General features: G+C 42.1%; 1 protein-coding gene across 1 annotated transcript; it reads left to right on the top strand.

Moving 5' to 3' along the window:
* The first annotated feature begins 1,057 nt into the window (after positions 1–1,057).
* LOC143349012 (integrin beta-PS) lies at positions 1,058–7,089 on the top strand. The gene is given in 15 exon segments (XM_076779842.1): positions 1,058–2,068; positions 2,318–2,528; positions 2,827–3,049; positions 3,153–3,255; positions 3,348–3,518; positions 3,603–3,701; positions 4,190–4,354; positions 4,526–4,684; positions 4,747–4,878; positions 4,993–5,292; positions 5,675–5,896; positions 5,968–6,084; positions 6,254–6,443; positions 6,545–6,684; positions 6,746–7,089. Coding segments are annotated over 15 exon segments (2,454 nt in total). The 5' UTR covers positions 1,058–1,921; the 3' UTR covers positions 6,821–7,089.
* Positions 7,090–22,385: the final 15,296 nt, after the last annotated feature.

Below are 22,385 nucleotides of genomic sequence, written 5' to 3'. Positions count from 1 at the left end.
GAAGAAAACATCTCCTGTTTCTTCATTTTGCATAAATTATATTTGTTGCATGTGAGTTATATTTTAAAAAATCATCCTGGTATTGACAAAGACATCATCAGGAAGATTATATGTGCAGATTGCATTGGATTATAAGTATTAATTATAATTAGATTATAAGATACGCGCGCGCGCGATTATTGTAACGCATTGTAAGAAGCTGCGTTTTATTATGATTAATATTAAGGTGCATATTCTAATATGCAAGGTTCATACGTGCAGTTGCACATTTCGTTCTGGTTCTTCACTGCCTTATTAGGCACCATCAAAGTATAAAAACAAGTGTAAAGCAGGTTTAAATAGGGACAATTCATATAAAGCTACATATTGCTATTCTAATAATCAGAGTTAGTACGTGCAGAGTTGCACATCCCAATTTCGTTGCTAGAAAACATGTTGTGGATTTTTGTCGCACATGTATAAACATTTTCTTAGATTTTTTATCCCTTTATCAGTCATAGTTCATACGTGCAGAGTTGCACATTCCAGTTTTGTTCCTAGAAAACATGTGCTAGATTATTATCACACATGTATAAATATTTTCTTAGATTTTTGGTCTCTTTGTAAGGTGGTTCCTTTGAGAACTCTCCCTTTGTTATTTGTTTCTAATAATGATCTCATTTCGATAGCTTTTCTCTTAAGAGAACATATCCATAGATAGTTAGGATTCTCGCCAAAGGAAGGGTGGTTGGGGCGAGGCTAGGGTGGGTCTCTATTCGCAGCAACCTCCTCGTGGTGAGACCTGGGTCATTATTATTTAGTATGTAATTAATTGTATCACTTGGAACTGTTTAATATAATTGTTAGGTACTTGAAACCGTTTAATATAATAATTAATTACATAGTAAATAATATGAGCAAATGGCTGCGATCTTCCTCGTGTAGTCTAGTCTGAATATAGCTTCTTCGTTAGATCCAAAGCGATTAATATTTTGATCCTTTATCAAATAGTAACTCTCGTCATATTTCGTTTTAATTAGTAGATTGAATAATTGGTGAATTCAATTTTAATTCATGGTGTTCTGTTACCTATGGAGTTTTATTCTTGTCTAGATTGGTAAAGTCGCATGTGACATGATCGTATGGAGGAACTACGTTATCACTCGAGCGATATGGTACGAAAGTCCTTAGTTTATGGTGGTACAGACGAAATCTTTGATTCTACCGCTGATAACTCTCATCATATTTTGTTTTAATTAATAGATTGGATAATTAGTAAATTCAATTTTAATTCATGGTGTTCTATTACCTATGGAGTTTTATTCTTGTCTAGATTGGTACAGTCGCATGTGACGTGATCATATGGGGGAACTACGTTACCACCCGAGCCATATGGCACGAAAATCCTTAGTTTATGGTGGTACACACGAAATCTGTAATTCTATCGCTGGTAATATAGAAAATTAATTCACAGACAAGTGGTCAAATCCAAATCTAACGTTTGAATAGGTTCAGATCGTTTCAGTTTTCAACTATTTTCCGAAATAATAAATTAATGTTTTCAGAGGAGGTTCTTAAAAGATGAGTATTTAGTAAATAATTTAGGTTTGAGAGTTTCGTTTTTCAGAATTGTAGGTATCTAAAACAATTTCATTCGATTATTGTGGAGCTGTTTTATGGTCAAGTATTTATGTAAAATAAACATCAGATGGAGTCACTATCGCCTTCGAACGCTCTTTTATGAAATTCACAAATAAATAATTTACTTGAAACACGTATTAATGAAAACAAAAGAATATTTATCTGGCTAATCGTTGCTCTTTTCGTTAGTTAATGACGCACCGTGTCGTTTTATCGCTCAGTCGTTTCCGTAGAATGACGCAATATCCTTTCGAGTCGTCAGAATGAAAGTAAATCGTGATCCAGTATAAGGTTAATAATAATGGCACGCTGGACGTTTCTTCTCCTTTGGTTTCGACTATTTTCGATCGTGTTTTCCGAGTACAAGGATTCGGAGAGTCTTTGCGCGTCTCAGCAAACTTGCAGAAGCTGCGTGCAAACTCCGCGATGCGTTTGGTGCTCCACAAAGGTGATACTTTATTTAGTGACAAATTCTTGGAGATTTTTAGTTTTCTGTGACATAAAAAAATATTTGGCAAAGTCGAAGCGTTAATTTATTTTTTTAAAATCATCGAGGATATTTCAAAATCGATATCCTTATCATCCTTAACACACTTCAATTTTGCTTAATATTTTTTTACTCCATCGCTAGTTTTGGAAATATTATATTCTCCACGAGGATAGTTCTTTTGAACGAATTAATATATCGTCGATTCAGATGAGCGACTCGAACACCAACGCAGTGATTCGTTGTGTGACCAGAAAACAATTTCTGAAGGAGGGTGATCGATGGTGTCGACATATCGACGTGGTGGACGACGCAAACTCGATGAAAGTGATCCAAAATCGAACGTTGTCCTCCAAGAAAAGCACCAACCCTGTTCAAGTACAGCCTCAAAAAATCAGCCTGAAACTTCGTCGAGGAAAGTGTCTTTATCGCCATAAAATTTTTAGAAACTAACTCTAAAACAATTCAAGCTCATAATTAGACTGTGGATCTTTATGCAAATTCATATTTTTATTAGTAGAATTAATGAAATAGCTTGCTAGTAAGTATTTAATAATTAATGAAAATACTTACGAATTATTAAATAACATTTCTTTAAAAACGCTATAAAATGGAGTATTCCTTATTTTTAAATTTAAACAAATGTCGAGAATGTAGAAAAAGTATTGCAACTAGTATTCCAGTTTTTAGAATGGTTATTCTTCCGTTTGCAGGCGAAGAATACCGGGTGACTGTGAAGTACAGTCAAGCAGACGACTATCCCGTAGATTTGTATTATCTTATGGACTTGTCGTTTTCCATGACGAAACACAGGGACCGATTGTCGGAATTGGGATTCAAATTGGCGGAGGCTATGAGGAAACTTACCTCGAATTTTCGTCTAGGATTCGGTAGTTTCGTCGACAAAGTTGTAATGCCTATGACCAACATAGAACCGGAGAAGTATGCGTTTTACAATTAGAAAACTATTTAATTTTGAACAAATTCGTTGGAAATTAAATTGCACGAGGTTTCTAGCTTTGTTATACGGTTTTCCTTTCTGCAGGTTGAAACAACCGTGCTTCAACGAAGTTTTCAATAAACCATGTGCTCCTCCTTACGGGTACCAGCACCAGATGTCGCTCAACGAAGACATTGCTCTCTTTAAAGTAATCGTTTCGCTTTGAATTCATTTTTTATTCGATTTACACGTTTCAGCGTGTAGAAATAGCGAATCAGGATCGATGTTTCTTTATTCCAGACTCGCGTGAAACAGGCACCGATATCCGCGAACGCAGATACACCGGAAGGTGGTTTCGACGCGATGATGCAGGCTATAGTGTGCACCAAGGAAATCGGTTGGCGACAGAATGCACGACGCCTTATCGTCTTCTCGACAGACGCTGTGTCGCACGTCGCTGGGGACGGTAGAGTACGTCGTCGTGTTAAAAAACACTGTTTTTTAATAATTAATAATTCTTTGCGTCATTCTGTTTATTGTATTACGTTCTTCCAGCTCGCAGGGATCCTCGAGCCTAACGATTGCCTTTGCCACTTGGACGAGAAAGGATTCTACTCGTATTCTCTTCTTCAAGATTACCCCTCCATTGCTCAAGTACTTACTGTTCTCAAACGCTACACAGTGGCAGAAATCCTAGAATTACATTATTTTGTTTTGTATCGAAACTCTGTGGATTATTAATTCTCGCTGGTTAACTATTTTCGAAGACTTCGTGTGCTTCTGTGGGGTCTATGTTGATGAGAGATGGGAAAAAGTTGACTCTCTCGCAAGCGCTCGATAGACGTGGCGTCTAAGGCAGGGCCTGCTGACATTGCTTTATTTAAACCCTTGACGTACAATGAATAGTCTGACTCGTTACAAGCTTTACAATCATGAGGCTACTCACTCATCATCAAGTATTCTTTAAAATGGAATAGTATACGTTTGAAAAATTATTTGGAATTAAATCGTATGTCAAGGGGTTAATTAACGAGCCCCCAGACCCTTTCCACGTCTCTCATCAACAGGACTAATCCACCCTTTGGATAGGCAAAATCAAGTCAAATAATTGTAACTTACTCTCCCGTGTTTTTCACTCACAGATAAACAATATGGCGCGCGAGAACAACATGAACATCATCTTCGCGGTTGTTAAGAGTACGGAGGAACCGTATCAGCAGCTCAGTGGAAGTATCAGCGGTTCCTCCATCGGGACACTCGACGACGATTCGAAGAACATAGCCACCCTCATCAGTGGCGAGTACGAGGTGAAAGAATTAGAGAAACAGCCAGGGAACTCCTCAAATTGTTCGCAAAAACGATAATTATAATCTGACGTACCTACAATTTGACATAGACCTTATTTTTACAGCTTCAATTCAATTACCTTGACAATTTTTGTAGCTCCTTAGTAAGAAATTATAATTTCGCGTTTCTAGAAACTAGTGCAGTCCGTAACGATGCTGGACAACGCGACGAAGATGATCGACGTGAAGTACTTCTCCAGATGCTTGGAGAACAATGGCGAATTGAAGGAGCGACGAGAATGCGGAGGATTGCGCGTCGGGAACGTCGTCGAATTCGAAGTAGCGTTGAAGGTGCGTCGATAGATAGATTCACGATCGCTGAAGATCATGTTCTTGGTATTGAATGTTCGTAGGCGCTCGATTGTCCAGAGAATCCCGACGAGTGGCGACAAACCATAGAGATAAAACCTGGGGGCATAAAGGAGAGCCTGACGATCGACCTGAGCATCGTTTGCGACTGTTCTTGCGATAGGCCAGGACAATCGGTGAGAAATAAACAAGTCTTCTTCTTGAAGTCGTCTTGAAGAGTCGTTTCACAAAGCCGAGTACGATTGGACCTGTGCAAAACAGTGTTAATGGTCTTTGTAACATTTGAGTAGGGGAACGAGCCGAATTCCAAGTATTGCAATGGCCACAGCGACCTGGTTTGCGGCGTGTGTTCCTGCCAGGACGGTTTCTATGGGAAGCAATGCGAGTGCAAGGGAAACGACTTTGAGGCCAGGAACGAGATCGACATGGCAGAATGCAAACCCAACAACGAGACCAACGAAATCTGCAATGGTCGTGGAGTCTGTAAATGTGGCATGTGCGATTGCGCGAAGCGACCAAATCCTCAAGAGATCTTCTATGGGAAGTACTGCGAGTGCAACAATTTCTCCTGCAAACGCAGCGATGGGCTGGTGAGGCACGTTTACACGTTTAGTTTATGGTTTCATGCTCCTCTGAATTTGAAAAATTGCGCAGAAAATTTAGCGAGGGGTTCAAATAGAGCTTAAAATATGTAGAATACTTGCACAAGATTTTACAATGAGAGCTTGAGTTGCATACATGCTCAGAATCATTGCAGCTTCCATTTTGTTTCAATTGAAAATTCTATCGCTCTTGGAAAAGCTTTTGCACACGAATGTCTATTTAATTGACTTCCAACAGAAAAAAAGAGCATTGCATTCGTCTATTCTGTATTTTCTGCACGATGTCTTTTATAAAGAGGATGGATGAATTATGTACGCCTTGGCGTGTGTATTCTATTATGTTGCATCTGTCGTCGTGTTTGCTTTTAAGATTTGCGGCGGACGAGGGAAGTGCGAATGCGGTACTTGCAATTGCTTTCCAGGATGGGGCGGCGAGACTTGCGATTGCAAAGAGACGAACAGCACATGCATACCGAGCAACAGCGAACACGGGGATATTTGCAATGGACGCGGTGACTGCGTCTGCGGTAGCTGCCACTGTCACGAGAAGGACAACGTACGATACTCTGGACAATACTGCGAGGAATGCACCGTGGGTGTCTTGGAAAAATGTTTTTTTAAATCTCTGAAAGCTCGAAACGAAACTCAATAATCTGTTTTCAGACCTGTCCTGGACAATGGTGCGAGAAACTGAAGGATTGCGTGGAGTGTGTGGCATACAATACTGGGCCATTGGCCAACAATGAAAGATGCAACGAGTGTCCACACCAAATTGATATTGTGAGAAATTTTTGTCTTGTAGAACTTCTATTCCTCATTGTCAATTTAAAACAATAGTATTTCTGATATTCTCTTTATTAAACGTATTTTGCATTTTCTTCTATAATAGTTCTATTACATTTAATTTGAATTAGAAGTTAGGAGGATTTCAAAAGTCTCTTTCATTTAGGTCGACGCCATCACAGATGATCCTATCGAAGATCAGAAGAGCGAAGCTCACATTTGTCGAACAAACGGCGAAGAAGGTTGTATATTCATTTTTAAGTACCAATACTATAGAGACAGTGCTGGAGGGGAGAAGATTTTTAAAATTCTCGCTGAGAAAGGGAAAACGTGTCCCACGCCAATCAATGTCGTCGGTGAGTGGACGTAGAAACTTGTTTTTCAAAATGGCGGTTCTGTAAAAGGGTTAATATCTCTCAGGAAAACCTGTACATATCATTGGAATAAAATTTTTTAGGTATCGCTACCGGGTTGGTAGTGAGTACAGTGGTTTTAGGTTTCCTGATTCTTCTCATTTGGAAGATATGGGCAACCATTTACGACAGACGCGAGTACGCAAAGTTTGAGCGGGAACGAGCCTTGGCCATATGGCATCGCGTTAGTATCTCGCATATTATTAACCCTATTCGTCTTATTAACTATGTTATTTACTATTTAGAACGACAATCCGCTTTACAAGCAAGCTACGACGACTTTCAAAAATCCAACGTACCACGAGGTTACCCATAATTAGGTGAAGAGCGATAAGAAGATTTAAGGAAATAGAATTTCGTTGCATCGAAAGGCACGCGACCCAACAGGTAGCGCCACGGTAAACGCTCGAAGCGAATCAACGTGGACGCCATGTTAGTTAATTGCTGGTGCTGGTGAGAAGAGGAGGACCGGTCGACGAGAAACCTCTCATTGTTCCTTTTCCTGCTTCCTCACTCGCCGTTAGTTAAACCACCGGTCTACCCGTCTTCCAATTCATTTTTCTCTCTTTTTACCAATTTCATTTTCTTTCTTTTTAACATTTTCCTTCGTCGTATCTGAAAATTCCATCCTTCCACTCATTGGGAGAAAATTGAATAAAGTTAATGGGAATTTTCATCGTGATAAATAATAATCGAATATTTATTGTACGAACAAATTCAAGTTATAATTACATTGCCATCATTCTCAGAGACTGTACATCGAGTCATGAGTAATGTTTTTTTTTTACCACTTGCACTTATACAATGTACTAATCCATGAGAACGTTAACTCAGAGTTTGTGCGCTGATGTTGCCGACTCATCCGTATAATGTATTATTAGTTCTTTTTTACCATCGAGGTTCAGTTATTAGCGTCGATGAAAACGAGCGTTTCGAAAGAGCATCTTAACGTTACATAAATTTAGAAAGGCAGTAAATTTGTATTTGCGAGTGTTGCTTCGAACGCTTAGCAATGAAAATTTCGATCCCAATCGATAAAACATCGAGACTGCTCGAGAAATCGCACAAAAGATCGAAATCTCTCGATCGACGGTAAAAGGAGATTGCATCGACCAGGGAAAGTAAACAAGCTCGGAAACTGGATTTCGCGCGAAGTTTCCGATCGAAATCTAGATCGATCAATAAGCATTACAAATTGCGCTGTGCAAACGGAATATTAATAATTCCTAAAATTACCCGCTGTACGAATTACAGTGCGAGTTTTTAATGGTTTTTAAGAGTCTTCAATACAGAAAATATTTTTCTGTGTTTTTTAGTAGCGTAAATTAAATGTAGATGGCGGGGAATTTCTAGTATTTTATCTAGGGTTCAATCTTGTGTACTTTTTGTCGCATATTTAGTTTTATGTAATTTTATGTTTCAAATTTCTTTGTATTCGTATTGATCCATATTTCCTTTTTATTAGGTGCAATGATACACCTTAATATAACTCTGAAAGATGATTAACGTAGTCTGGAATGAAGAAAGGATTGTTCAACGAAAGATAAGCCAAAAACATGGAATAGAATTCTCTATAGTTTCTCATAATTTTATTTTAAAAATTTCTTTGTATTCATCCATCCTTTCTTTTTATTAGGTACAATGATCCCCTATGATCCCCCTTGATTACAACTCTGGATAATAATCAACGTATTCTGGAATGAAGAAAGGATTGTTTAACGAAAGATAAGCCTGAAACATGGAATAGAATTGTCTATAGTTTCTTACAATTTTATTTAAAAAATTTCTTTGTATCGATCCACCTTTCCTTTCAGATACAACGTTATACACCTGAATACAATTCTTGAAGATAATTAACGAAATCCAGAAGCAAACCAAGGATCGTTACTAGAACTACCGAAATGGTCAAAATTCGTAATTTCTAATATAATTTTTGCAAACTTCCAGTGGTTCTCTATTAGAAAATTAATATCCGTTTATTTCCATTGTATCATACATTTCTTGGAGTATCTATCGTTTTGATTCCTTCGATAGAAATAAATACACCTCAAGCGTCGGTCGTTCTAGTGTTAACGAAAGATTGGCCAGAAACGTGGAATAGAATTTGGCGTATCGATACCAGGAAGTATGCAGAAGGTGGGTGGGGTACGCGAAGACGAAGGTCGGCGCGCGATCACTCGTAAATCAATTTTAAATTTGATCCAGGGATTTCGCGCGGAGATAGGTCCCGGCCTCTACGGGGCCCGATTGTTTCGAATATCCTCTGGCCTCGTACTTTATTGCTCGCTACGCTCGAAGAAGGCAGCCTCGTAAGGAGCTCGTAAATTCGTCACCATAGTCGGCTCCTGCTGCAAAACCCTGCGGCGACTCGCTATATTTCCCACCGGAAAGCTAAAGCTCTGCCCACATCGAGTCCCTCCGCCCATACGACTTGATTACTCGATCATCGGTCGTACGGTGTCTCGTCATTACGCCCTGACTCTCGATCCCTTACCTTTTACGAATAAAACCGTCGCCCTCTGCTGGATGCTCGAATATGAACGCGCGACGATCCAGAGAACGATTTCAAATGCTATTGTTTCGCTGGCGTAACCTCGTTAGTTGCACTCGTCGTCAATCACGATACCTTTAACGCCTCGTAAAGTTAGGAAACACGACGCTTTAGACGCTCGACCACGCCTCGCGGTCCGATAGGCGATAATCGTCGAGCATTGTTTACGTTTCGCATCCAGAGACGCGTAGCGAAATATTACGAGTAACATTTAAATATATTAGATTGTAAATTGGCGATTCGCAACAGCGACCAGCAAAAGTGTAACGCAGAGATAGGATTGGAAATTTTGTTTACTGGTCAAAAGGAAATTGTTGGAAATTGTTTACGAAATGCAGTGTAGGAAATATCGTATTTCATTTCATAGAGACTGCATTTGAAAAATATTACTCGTCGATTAGAAGTTTCTTGGGACAGAATTAAAGAAATAAGGATAAAGGACATAGTAAAGCAACGATTAAAATTGGAACAGAGTATTTAAAAAGATTGTTTGCAACCAATCTCAGCGTTTGAAGAATGTTCGAATGAAAGAGCATCGAGATTAGGAGTTTTTGCGACAGAATTGAGAATCGACGAGAATTGGCGAGCAGTGTTTAAGTAATAAAGTTGGTTCGTAGTTGCGTTTCGAAGATCGAATCGGGCCCCGTGCGAGCATGCGAGGCTGCCTTCGTAGTTGGGACTTAAGGATAGGTTAGAAAAGCCAGCCGGAGGAGAGGAGAGAATAGCAGAGCCCGACCGCTCCGCATACTAAATCACCGCCGCACGTCCGTTTCTTTACATTGCGCAGATTTTATTGATTATTTTACGGCCGAGAACATTGTAAATCTCTTCATCCTGTATCGGCGTCCCTCCTCGTCCCCGCCGTGTCGGATGCTCCCACCGGGTGCCCATAGCGCCAATTACGCGAGTCGAACGGTATTGTGGTATTCCTTCTGATCTGTCAGCCATACCTGCACGGAACGTCCCCTGCAAAGTCACCGTTCACTTCCACGGTCCACCACTATCGGTGAACGTTACGGAATTTGAACGGTGCTTCGTCCCCGACGAGATACAGACGTCTTCTCGGTCGACGAGTTTCAACTTTCATATTATTACTGTGGAAAGATTGTCGAAAACGTTGTTTAAATCATCTGTTCTCTGTTTCTTTGTATTTGGGGCGAAAAGATTGTTGAAAACGTTCTTTAAATTGGCTGGTTTCTCTGTTGGTAGTCAAATTTATCTGTTTCGACGATGTTGGTAGGCTTGGGCAAGAAAATTCCCTAGATTGAAAGAGCTTGCACGATGTAGACAACCAAAAACCAACAGGAAAGAATTGATAATGATTTCAAAAGTGTTTTCGATGCTTCCATACTTTGCAAGTCAAAATTTATGTTTCCTGAAAACATTGATAAGGTTTCTCCAAGAAAATTCCCTAGAATAAAAAGGGTTGCAACATAGAGACATAACCAGAAGATCAACAGGAAAAAGTGTAATCTTCAAATTTACCTGTCTCAGAAACGTCGATTTCACCGATAAAATCCCCTAGGACGAAAGAGATTTGCAATGGCGTCGGTTATCGATAGATCGTAGCTGTATATTTCGGTAATTGCACAGTCAGCAAAACAAACGCAATTACGGAACGGTTCGGGAAAGGGTAAGACAGGATCTTTGCGCAATTTGATATACGTGTCGAACGGCGCGGCTCGCCTTTCGCCCGCGGAACAATGTTGTTCGTTTTCGCGGTCGCTAATGGCCGCCGCCGGTGCCTTAATTACAACCAAATACGGTCCAATCAGCCCTCGGGGGCCGGCGATGTCGGACCGTTTCGAGCCTTTCGAGCCGTTCGGCATATTGTCGGATCCGAACCTTTCCACTGCCCTTCTTTTCTTCTCGGTGCATCCATCGTGGTGTATATCGAGCATAGGCGTGGACGGCACGGGCTCGCAAATCTCGTTTCGACAGGATATTCAAATTCAGCGGAGAAATCAAACGCACGAGCGTGAATCGTCGATAAGATTTCTCGGTTTGCCTCGAGCGTTGTGTCGAAAGGATTTCTGAACGTTTTGCGAGGAATTTTTTCGCGAAATGTTCGATTTCGAGGGTTTAAATTGTGGCGACGCCACTGCTCGCGGCGCATCGTGCGCGAAGGCGCTCCACGGACGATCGAGAGCTGTTGCACCGACCTGCACCACCTCTTCGCGTCCGATGCAGGCCGAGGCTCGTTAGTGCGCGCCCGTAAATCAAGCCGCAGGGGTGCCAACCCGCTAATATTACCGGGGTTCCCCCGGGATAGGAGGAGCACGTTCGCGCCGCCGACGCGCACGGTAAACGTTCGATATATCTCATCGATAATGAGTTTGTTAAATGGATTAATATTCCACTTTCTCTTTGCCCCCCTTCTGCCGTTTAAGATAATATTCCGAAGATGCGCGCGACGGTTACGCGATCCCAAATTTTCTGCTTCGCGTTTCCATCGAACCGTGCATTTCAACCGATAGAATCGTTTCCAAACAAATAAGTTCAAAGCTCCAGAAAACTTTCTACCTTTCATAACGTGGTACTTCGCATCGTATTTAACGTCCTGTTAACGTGAAGTCGCGAGGTGATCATGACTCTAGTCGACCGCCATCTTGAAAGCAACGTCAGAGAACTCGAATGCGTCGATTTTCTGACTCGTATTTGAATCAAACTGTACATCTCTACTGGTAGAATCGTTTCGAGACAAATAAGTTCAAAGATCGAGAAGACTCTCTGCTCTTCGTAACGTGGTATTTCACATCGTATTTAACGTCCTGTTAACGTCAAGTCGCGAGGTGATCGCGACTCGACTTCGACGCCATCTTGAAAGCAACGTTACAGAACTCGAACGCGTCGATTATGGAGAATATCGATTCGATATTGTAGAATCTAGCGCGCTCCTGGAGGCAGGGTAACTCGTATATACAGCCGGATAATTAATGGAGCCGGTAATGAGCTGATTATTATTAATAATATTTAGCCGGGGTTAAGCCGAGGCGACCCCGCCGCGCTGGAGCCCGGCTGCTCGTTAATTGAATCTGCCAATCATCGTAATGAGCGTCAGCGCCGGATCCGCTGTCCGTTCTTCGTTGCTGCTCTCTCTGCTCAGGGGCCCTCGAGCTTGATGCTCGACTCGTTCGTTTCGAAAAACGAAATATCCATCTTGCTCTCTGCAACCTTATCCCAAGAAATGTGAGCAATCTTCTTCGCCCGACCGCCTTTCGAGAACTTGATCGATATCGCGAATCGCGTCTAGAACCTCGTCGTAATTGTTGCTATTCGTTTTCATTAATTGTACCGCGCGCTGAATCGAACTCGTACCGGCTACTGCATCGATGGAATCGTCTGTCTAACCTTTTTTTCCTCTTCGATATTCCCTGTCCGTATACGCAGACATCGAGGAAGATTTTAATAATCAGTAACGTTCGTACGACGTGATCAGAACTGGGGGACAATGATGGATAATTGTAAAGATGAGGGATGTGTATTTTTAAGAAGAACGATAGTGCAATTCTTCTCTACGATACTCTTTGTATACGTAGACATCGAGGAAGATTTTAACACTAGGAAACATCGTGAAACATCGTGAAACACAGTCAAACATGGCCAAACGTAGTAAAAAATAATTTAAAAAATAGCGTTAGCGCAAAAAGGTTCGAGACTAATTTAGCGAGGATAATTTTTCGTTATTGAGACTTGAAACAGTAGGCTTTTAGTTTCCCAGACGTGTTTCTTGTTTAGAAGTTTGTGGAGATTGGGTTTACTATTTGAGGGAGTAATCTTTACTTTGGAAGTAAAGTGTATCCTTTTAGAGGGATTTCTTTTTCCTTTCTGTCCAGTTACGACTCTGTTCTACGATTCGTTCTCGCGCAATATTCGAGGATGGATCCGTTTGCTCATTGCGAGCCGAACGAAACGACAGAAGTAGCTGTGATAAGTCGACAGGGGACAAATGTTCGCTCTCCTCCGCAGATAAGGCCTTATCTTTCTCGTACCTGTCTGCATACCTTCGACCACTCGTTCAGGATCCTTGAAAATGCACTTTTGGCCCCCCAGAAACCGAGATTTACAGTGGTTTCTTTCAACTAAATTGTTGTCAGTCTCTCTATCGTAACACAATTTTAATTAAACTTGTGACAAATTACAAATAGAGTCTTCAGAAGGCTGGGAATCGAGATTATTTCCCAAAATTGTTTCTTTTACAATCAGTAACGTTACAGGTGTATTAAATGGTCCTATGGTTTTTAATAAATCTGTTTGCTTCTCACAAACTGCAAATACAGCCATCAGAAGGGTGAGAAACGAGATTATTTTCCAAAATTGTTTCCTCTAAAATCAGTAATTTATGCTATGTTAAAAGGATCTTTGGTATTTAATAAATCAATGTTCTATTTATTTCTGGTATCGCTACTGTTTTAATTAGGAAGTTTCGGTTTCTCTTTCACAGTTTCCTCAGTCCAGACTGTATATTAAAATATTCCAAAGACCATGGGTATTGATACATGGCTTCCGCGTGTCGAGAAATTTCAAAAGAAGAAGGCGCGCCGATTCTTTTTCTTAGCCGCCGTTAACGATAACGCCGCCTCAGCTTTCTAGGGAACCGGTAATCATGGTTTTGTATATAATTGACAGTAATGTAATTGATTAAGAGGGAAACGGGAATGCGATAAAGGCGTTCGCGTATCGGTAGTTTCGCGAAAACTCGTTCCCAATCGACGTCCGGTGGTAATTTTGCACGTCTGAATTAATAGATTATAGCGAAAGTCACGTCTCCTCTTAATTTCATCCCATTACTGGTTCGGTTCGTTGGCGCGAAACGGGTCCGATTATAGAAAATAGCCAAAATCATCGACGGGATCGCGGAATTAGATCGAATTACACCGGGACGCTAGCTAATCGCCATATGCAATTTCTCGTAGAACGATCTCTCGTCCGCCATTTTGTAATTTAGATGAATTTTTCCTCGTCTGGGTTTCCATTAATTCATTTAATTCCACTCGAAGGAACATTTCCCTTCGAGATGACAATATTTTCCCTTCTCTGTCAATATTAATGCACGCGAACACAATCAAACACAGTCAAACGCAGTCAGACATGGTCAAACACAATTAAACACAGTCAAACCTTGTCAAACATAGTCACACAACAATATTTTCTTGTCTTCATCAGTATTAATGTACGTAAACATCGTCAAGCATAGTTAAACGCAGTCAAACATGGTCAAACGTAGCCAAACACAGTCAGAGATAATCAAACCTAGTCAAACCTAGTCGAACATAATCTTGTCGCGAGTTATTTGGAACAGTTTAGTGGAAATATTGTCGATATTTTACACATTTGATTTCAGGCCACTCTCAGGTATCAACGGTGAACATTTGCCTGCGATAAACAGATAACCTGGCGATATTTCGAAACGAAAAACTCGATCTTTTCGTATTTTCCCTCGTTCTGCTAGCAAGATCTCGCATAGATTTCAATTACGACGAAATTAGAAGCGGAATCGTATCTCACGAATACACCGTCGGCACGACTGGCTACCGAATGACGGGAGAAATTAATCAAAATAATCATCTCTGGGGCCCGGGGCGGCCAGCGGGGCCTGTCATTTACTCCCCTGGAACTCTTCTTCTCCATTCTGCCTTTAGATACCCGGCTGTATATATATTCCACGCTATCCGGTAGCCGACCGAAACCTTCCTTTGGCCTTTAGTCGGGAATTTCGGAGCCCCGATGCGTCGTTCTTCCACAGGTTGAATTTTAAAAGAGGCATCTGCCCCCTTCACCTTCTTCGTAAATTAAAAAACCAATCTAATATAAAATTCGAAATGTATCTGTCGAACAAATAGCACAAAATCTACAAAACAACATCGTGATTAATCAAACCCCCCTTAGAATTCGTAAAATTTCCTAGCTGGAACCTTTAAACAACATTTTAATCGTCACTGGTTTGCTAATTTTCCAGTTCTGTTCGCGTGATATCGGCGTCTCCAACTACCTGTAAAGAGTCCGGTTTTTCATGCAAAGTTTTCAAACCGAGCCCGCAATTACCGCGCAGAAGAAACGCGATCGCGCGCCCCCGCTGCGCATTTAAAATCAATTTCGCGCCGTGTACCGTAACCTTTTCGCCGGATATTTATCGCGCGGTGATTTCATTACGCGTCGAATCCGCGATAACGCGAGAAATCGATCGTCGAGCTTGAAAATACATTCCAAAGCTCTAATAAAAGAACAAGGTATCGAAGGTTAATAATTATTATTTTGCATCGAATCGCAATATCGAAAGGAGGCGGATACACAATGGTAGTCGAAGAATCGTACGTCGAGCTGGAATGCAACACGACGTCGAGTCCGAGGTCTCAGGGCCGCGAAGGGCGCGCATAAATCAGTGTCAAATGGTATCCACGTCGCGAGCACGAAACGATAAACATGTTCTAAACATAATACAAATCATCGTGTTCGTTCCATTTGCAACTTACTTAGAGAAAGCCGAGACGTAGCGTCGTAGGAACGTTAAAACGCGACGTTTCGCGCAAGCTCCGACGCGTTTCTGCTCGTCCCGCGTAGTTTGCGTCGAGCCGTGAATCACTCGTTGGTCGCTAGAGCCATCGTGTTTGGTTTGCAGGGGCGTGCATTTGAATAAGAACGACAGTCGTGCATCAGAACACGAACGGGGACAGGAGGGGAATAATAGGGTTGACCGTGGGGGAGGAGGGGGGTGAAGGGATACGCGAGTGACGTCGTACCGCAAACTACCACTGTCCCCTTTATATTCAGGAACATAAGCTCGCAAAGTTATTGGCCCATTCGGACCTCCTGCCTCCACGAAACACCGTCCCGTTTCTCATTCGCGTGTCCGATGGCGTTACTTTGCGCCCTCGAATACCCACCCCTCGTCTTCCCTGTCTTTCGACCTCTCCCTTTCCCTCGAAACCGACGTCCAACGAATTTGTCCATCGATCCATCGATAATTGTCCACGATCGCCAAATTCTAGCGCTATTTTTCAAACGGGAAATCGACACTCCGAAAATACTAACACTGCCTATAATTATGGAAAGGAAATATCAACCCTTAAGTTGATTCTTATTAAATTTGTAAATGGGAAATCAACTTTCCTTCGAAGCATTTAGAAAATGATTATATGAATTTTTAAATAGATATATCGATATGTACACTTAAGGATTCATGAAGGTTCAGTGAATTTAAGATTCTCAAAAATAATTTTATATTTTGAATAATATTTTCAATGAAAATGAAGAAGCTTCTATGCAGTTTTGCATTGGGTTAGAGCATTTTTCACTCACTGAGACAATCCAGTAAAAAGTCCAATAAAAAAAGTGAAATCTAGTAAAATAACTAGAAACCCCTAGGTAACTGTTTCAGTTGCTCCACGACTCCGTCGGTACGTCAGCATAGGAAACTAGTGAGTTTGAAGCCGATTCCAATTTGTTCTATCGAACGATCGATGGTGAAATCGCGTTATTTGCGGGATGTCCTAATATTTGGGTCGCGAAGAGTGTCAGGGTTCCCGGGGCACACGGATGCCCACCGGTGCATCGTCCACAGGCACGCGGCGCACGTTGCCCACGGAGCTCCTGTGGCGCTCACCGGGCTTCGACACCCACACGCCGTGTCGCCTCACCAAACACATAAATAACGACAGTTTCGGAGACCTCGCGTCACCGTTCATCTTGCCCCGGCCATTCCGTACGGAATCGTCTTCCTCCACGCGTCGTTGGGCTTTTCTGCGTCTATTAGAGTCCCTAACGAACGATCGAGACGTATCCGCCGCGATCGATTGTAATTTAACCGTCTACTGGGTGGCGGGGCCCAACGATGGATCGTTTGAATTACCCACCTTGGCTTTTCCGGCCGGAAATAGGGGAATCAGCGAACGTTAAAGAGTTCCCAGTGTTAATCAGGCAACAGCCCTGGATCGAGGAACCGAAATGAGCGATCAGACCAAATTGCTTCTGAACGATAGCCTTTCGGGGCGTTCGCCACCTGTTATTTGGTGAAATTTTTCCATTTATCGGGACCCCAGAAAATTCTGACACGTGCTCGATACAGATGTCGACGTCGTTTCTGTCCGGCAATTAGGCTAGAGTATATTGGGTATATTTTGTCGAGCGTTTGGTCGAGAATCACTGAAGAAACCAGAGTTAGTACAACTAACTAGAAAACGGTTAAATAATCACGAATAACTGTGTGCAAAACGTGGTTTCAAGCTTCTTTTTCATACGTATAAATGCTTCTTGGCCTATCGAACACTCTTCATAATGCAACGAAACATTGTATATTTAGGCTACTCTCAGGTGTCAATGGGTGAACATTTACTTGTTATAAACAGATAATCTGGCAATATTTTTTCTATCTCCGTCAGTATTAAAGTACGCAAACGTGGTCAAACGTGGTCAAACATGGACAAAGATAATCAAACATCCTAGAACCTACTAACCAGAAGAAACATTTCTCTCAAACTTAATACGTAATCCCAAAAATTCCTCGAAAGGCATATCGAAGCTCTCGTATCGAATGAAATTATTTCATCAAACAATTAGCCTCAACCGTCGCCAATGTCGCCGTTCGCGGAATAATCGTGCACGACTACCGGTCAGATTCGTCGATTGACGTGTTCATTAAAAAGCATAGGCGTCGTCGTCGTTGGCAATCGAGCGTACAGCGCGTGCAAGTCGGCAACGTTCAGGGATATTTCGCCGTGGCTCGCGCCTACGCGTTCCTCGCGTTTTCCCGCGGGGTATTAAATTAATCGAGCGTTTCGTTTGTCGAGAACCGCGGTCACGATCGTATACAATGGTACACTGTGTAGCCTCTGTCGCGAAACTGACGTCTCGCGTTTGCCGTTTGCTCGACGAACGACAAGGCCCCGTGTAACTCGATTGCGATTACCACTACTCGGTGGTCGGGGACAGTCGTCGACGACGCCTTCGCGATCCTGTCAGGAAACGATTCCTTCTCGTTCTTTTTCGAAAACACGATCATTGTGTTTGTATATAGGGTGTTCGGCCACCCTTGGGAAAAATTTTAATGGGAGATTCTGGAGCCCAAAATGAGACGAAAATCAAGTATACCAATTTGTTGATTGAGGCTTCGTTAAGAAGTTATTAACCAAATTATTCTTAAGAATTATTAATCAAATTTGCCCACATACATGAATTTTTTTCTCAAAACTGGTTTGGATTTCGGGGGTACGTTTAATGACCAAAAGCGATAGTTATTGACCCCCTTAACTAAAAATAATTTTTTCATAAAAACTTTAAACATTAATAACTTTTTAACAAAGCCTGAACGAACAAATTCGTATTCTTTATTTTCGTTTTATTTTGCCCTCTAGAATCCTCGATTCAAATTGTTACCAATGGTGACCGAACACCCAGTATACGCTCCATGGATCTCGAGATCTCCTTTCTTTCCATTCCAATCCAGGACTGACTTACGATCTTCCCCAATTCACGAAGGAATTCTAATCTGCCGCAGACGTGGGTCTTAATAACGAATCTATCTTAATTAAATTAAAATTCTCCCGTCCGGGGGCCCCTACCACCGAGGCCTCTCCAGGGCGTGTCTGTGCCCGTGTTCCTCGCGTTTGGGGCCCAGATCTAACCTGAGGCCCCACGAGAAAACAGTCGTCGAAAAATCCTTCGGGGAAAGTTCTCCCGCGATAGTTGATCCCGTTCGAGAGAGACAGATAATCGAGTTTGATCGATATGAATTTACTTTGTAATTTCCACGCCTTTCTCGAGACTCTATCGAGGTATCCTTTTCTCTCTCTCTAGTTCTCGACGTAGCATTCGCGAGGCATAATATTACCATTCTTTATTCTTTAACGATCGGCAGCCAAGTCCGAGTGTTTCACGGTCGTGGGCCTCTCTCGTTCTACCCGCCTTCTCTTTACGATTCCGTCCCAATTTATTACGAAACCGAGAGCTTTTCCACGCGATAGTCGAGAGAGACGCGGGTCTCTCCTGGACGCGCCCTCATTTCGTATTCATAAAGTGGTGGGTTCTTCCGAGGGTCTCTTAATATTCGAGGAATACGAGGCCTCCGCCTCCTCCCTCGACCCTGAAGAATCTTCTTCGGTTAATTACCGTGAAATACGACTGATCGAGAAATTCGGATAAGCGTGCTGCATCGTAAATCGGAGCAGTATAATTCACTTTACCCTAATAACCCGTCTAATGTGAATTTTATCCCGTCGCCAGGGGTAATGGATGTACCGCGCGAGATAATAATTCGCCGATTAACGCTTCGGGGATGCTCTCGCGATTTTTCGAACCGTAGAAACCGAAAAAAAAGGAACGCAGAATCCGTGGTTACGATCTAAATCAGCCCCCGGGGTCGTTTCGATCGAGGAATCACTGTCCAAGAACCAACGACGAGCCATGTGTCGTTCGATCGAGCGAGAAACTCGTTTGGAGGCGCGGCGTTTGGTCTCGAAATTTTCGAAAATCCTCGTTTCGTAATTGTTTATTGTGATCGAGGGCTCGGCTGGAACGAAGCGCCCCCCCGTGGAGCATCGCGAATGGGATCTAAAAGAGAAGAGAGGAGTGGAACGTGGGTTCCTACCGTTAACATCCGACTTTACGATGCATCCTGGTCGCACGAGGCGTGCACCTCGCGGGTCCCTATACAAGCCCCCGTAATTTGATAATATAGGGTTATGGTGGCGCCAAGCTGAGCCGTTTAAATTCATAACATTGTTTATTCCTATTAGACCGACCTATTGGGTCCGTTCCGCGCGATATTTCATTCGAAACCAAGGCCGCGCCGCGTGTGGATAAGCTCTTGCCTCGATTTCGTCCGGCTCCGAGCATTTTATGTAACGACCCGGCTCCGGGGACCGACTTCCTCTCGAATTGGATACCTGAAATATATATCGTGGGCGCCGCGGATGACGACATTCGTCCAGAAATTAGTTTTCAACGTAGTATTTGTTCGTTTTACGCTACGACTGTCGACGATTCGCGTGTATCTAGTGTGAGATCGCGAGATGATGGCTAGTGGGATGTCACAGGGGGCGGAGGAGTACTTGCTCCACCTATCTTCACTTTCACTTCGTTGTTTCGTTCAATAGAAACTGGTGGGCGTGGCAAGCTGCAGCGAGGAACCAATCAGACCCACATTCCTTTCAGTAGCCAACTTCTCAAAGACGCATAGTATGCTTACTTCGTTCTATTCGGTCGTTAATAGTGTATTTTATCAGTTGATAATGTGCAGGGAAAGAGTATAATACGGTATTGAAGTATCGTTAAAATTAATTTTGAAAATAATTCCTTAGAATTTATATTATAATAATTGAGGTTAAAGTTCTCGACTGAGCTGCAGTAATATTTTTTCTGTCGTTGAACAATTGAAGAATGGCTCAAATTAAAAACCAATTCAAGAGTGACTCAAATTAAAAAATGGCTCAAATCAAAACCCAATTAAGGAATGATTCAAATTAAAAACCAATTGAAAAATGACTGAAATTAAAAACCAATTCAAGAATGACTCAAATAAAAAACCAGTTGAAGAATGACTCAAATGAAAAACCAGTTGAACAACGACTAAAATTAAAAACCAGTTGAAGAATGACTCAAATCAAAACCCAATTAAGGAATGATTCAAATTAAAAACCAATTGAAAAATGACTCAAATTAAAAACCAATTCAAGAATGACTCAAATAAAAAACCAGTTGAAGAATGACTCAAATGAAAAACCAGTTGAACAACGACTAAAATTAAAAACCAGTTGAAGAATGACTCAAATCAAAACCCAATTAAGGAATGATTCAAATTAAAAACCAATTGAAAAATGACTGAAATTAAAAACCAATTCAAGAATGACTCAAATTAAAAACCAGTTGAAGAATGACTCAAATGAAAAACCAGTTGAACAACGACTAAAATTAAAAACCAGTTGAAGAATGACTCAAATCAAAAACAAATTGTAGAATAACTCAAATAAAAAATGAATCGAAGAATGACTGAAATTAAAAACCAATTGAACATGAACGAAAGATAGATTTTTTCCAAGCTCGTGAAAGGTTTTCACTTTTGGAAAGAAAAGATTGATAATTTAGATCTGGAAACTGTCCATAGTGTCACCGGGCGAACGATTAGGTTTGATTAGGTTCTCGAGAGCCGGCTGTGCAGTTTGGTATCGTTCGGAGCTGTTTACGAGCGCGCAGCGAGTTCCCGTCCGGGACGGGGCGCATCCTTGATGCATCCTTGTTGCTCCTGGCCCCGGCTGGCTGTCAGCGAGTACGTGAAATATCGTCCTGCCCAACTAGCATCCAATAATTAGTTTACTCCTCATTACGGTTGGCCCGCGTTATTAGGTGGGCCACGGGTTCCGTGCGAGCGAGACGGAAGAGGTCGAAAGGAGACGGTGGAGCTCTAATTAACTGAACGTTTAGGGGTTGCTCGACCGGTCGACTCGCGAGCCACGCCCGATCGGTTAACCAATTCCGTTCTTACCTGCTTTGTGCACCTTTCGGATACTTTGTGGCGATCTCGCGCCACGAGTTTCGGGTGTCGTTCCTCGTTTCTTGCTCGACCTTTCTTCACCCCTCGCGCCACGCGTGCAAACTGGAACGATCCTGGTTCCGTACGAAATAGATCATCGAGAATGTAACGATGATAAGAGCGCAGAGGCAGGGAGGAAATGTTGGAAAGAAAAGAGTAAATTGTGGTTGAGAATGGGGGATGGCGAAGGGCAGAGAGAAAAGCATGCAGGAGGCTGTGTGTATCTTGGATCTTTGATCTTGGTTAAGCGGATCGAGCTGGTTCGAGGGGATACGAGGGAGGAGATAGAGGAAGAATGGTTATGGGACGGAGAGAGAAAGGGTACCGGGTCCGTAGGAGGTATGATGCGCGGGAGCCATCTCTGTTAATCATCGCGTAATTACCGCTCCAATTATCAGATACTGAGATACGAGCGCGGTGGATCACGCGGGACCAAAAGAATCTGTTAGCCGCGCCGCGCCGGCGTGACGGATCGCCAATCTAGCCGAAAAAAATTCGAGACGGTGCATTTTGTTACATTGATCGGTTCATGTGTCTCGAATGTTGGTAGAAATTTTTGTTCCCCGCATGCAGAGTCAACGTTTACTCGCGTTGAGTACTCGTGAGGCACGTGAAACTGTATTGAAATAAGGCTACTTTAGTAAAAAGTTGGTAATTGAGGGCTCTTAGAGTCGACAATGTTGAGTTTACGCTTCTTTCAGGTATCAATGGTGACCATTGATATCATATTTTGTTTTATAATTCGTTCCATGAGTTGTTATCGTTATCTCAAGTTTCACAAGAATATTACCAGAATTCTATCAATTGGATC

The sequence above is a fragment of the Colletes latitarsis genome, chromosome 12 (genome assembly GCF_051014445.1).
Source record: "Colletes latitarsis isolate SP2378_abdomen chromosome 12, iyColLati1, whole genome shotgun sequence".
Lineage (NCBI taxonomy): Eukaryota > Metazoa > Arthropoda > Insecta > Hymenoptera > Colletidae > Colletes > Colletes latitarsis.
Note: the sequence above shows the minus strand (reverse complement) of the source record. Positions and strands in the feature narration are given on the sequence as shown.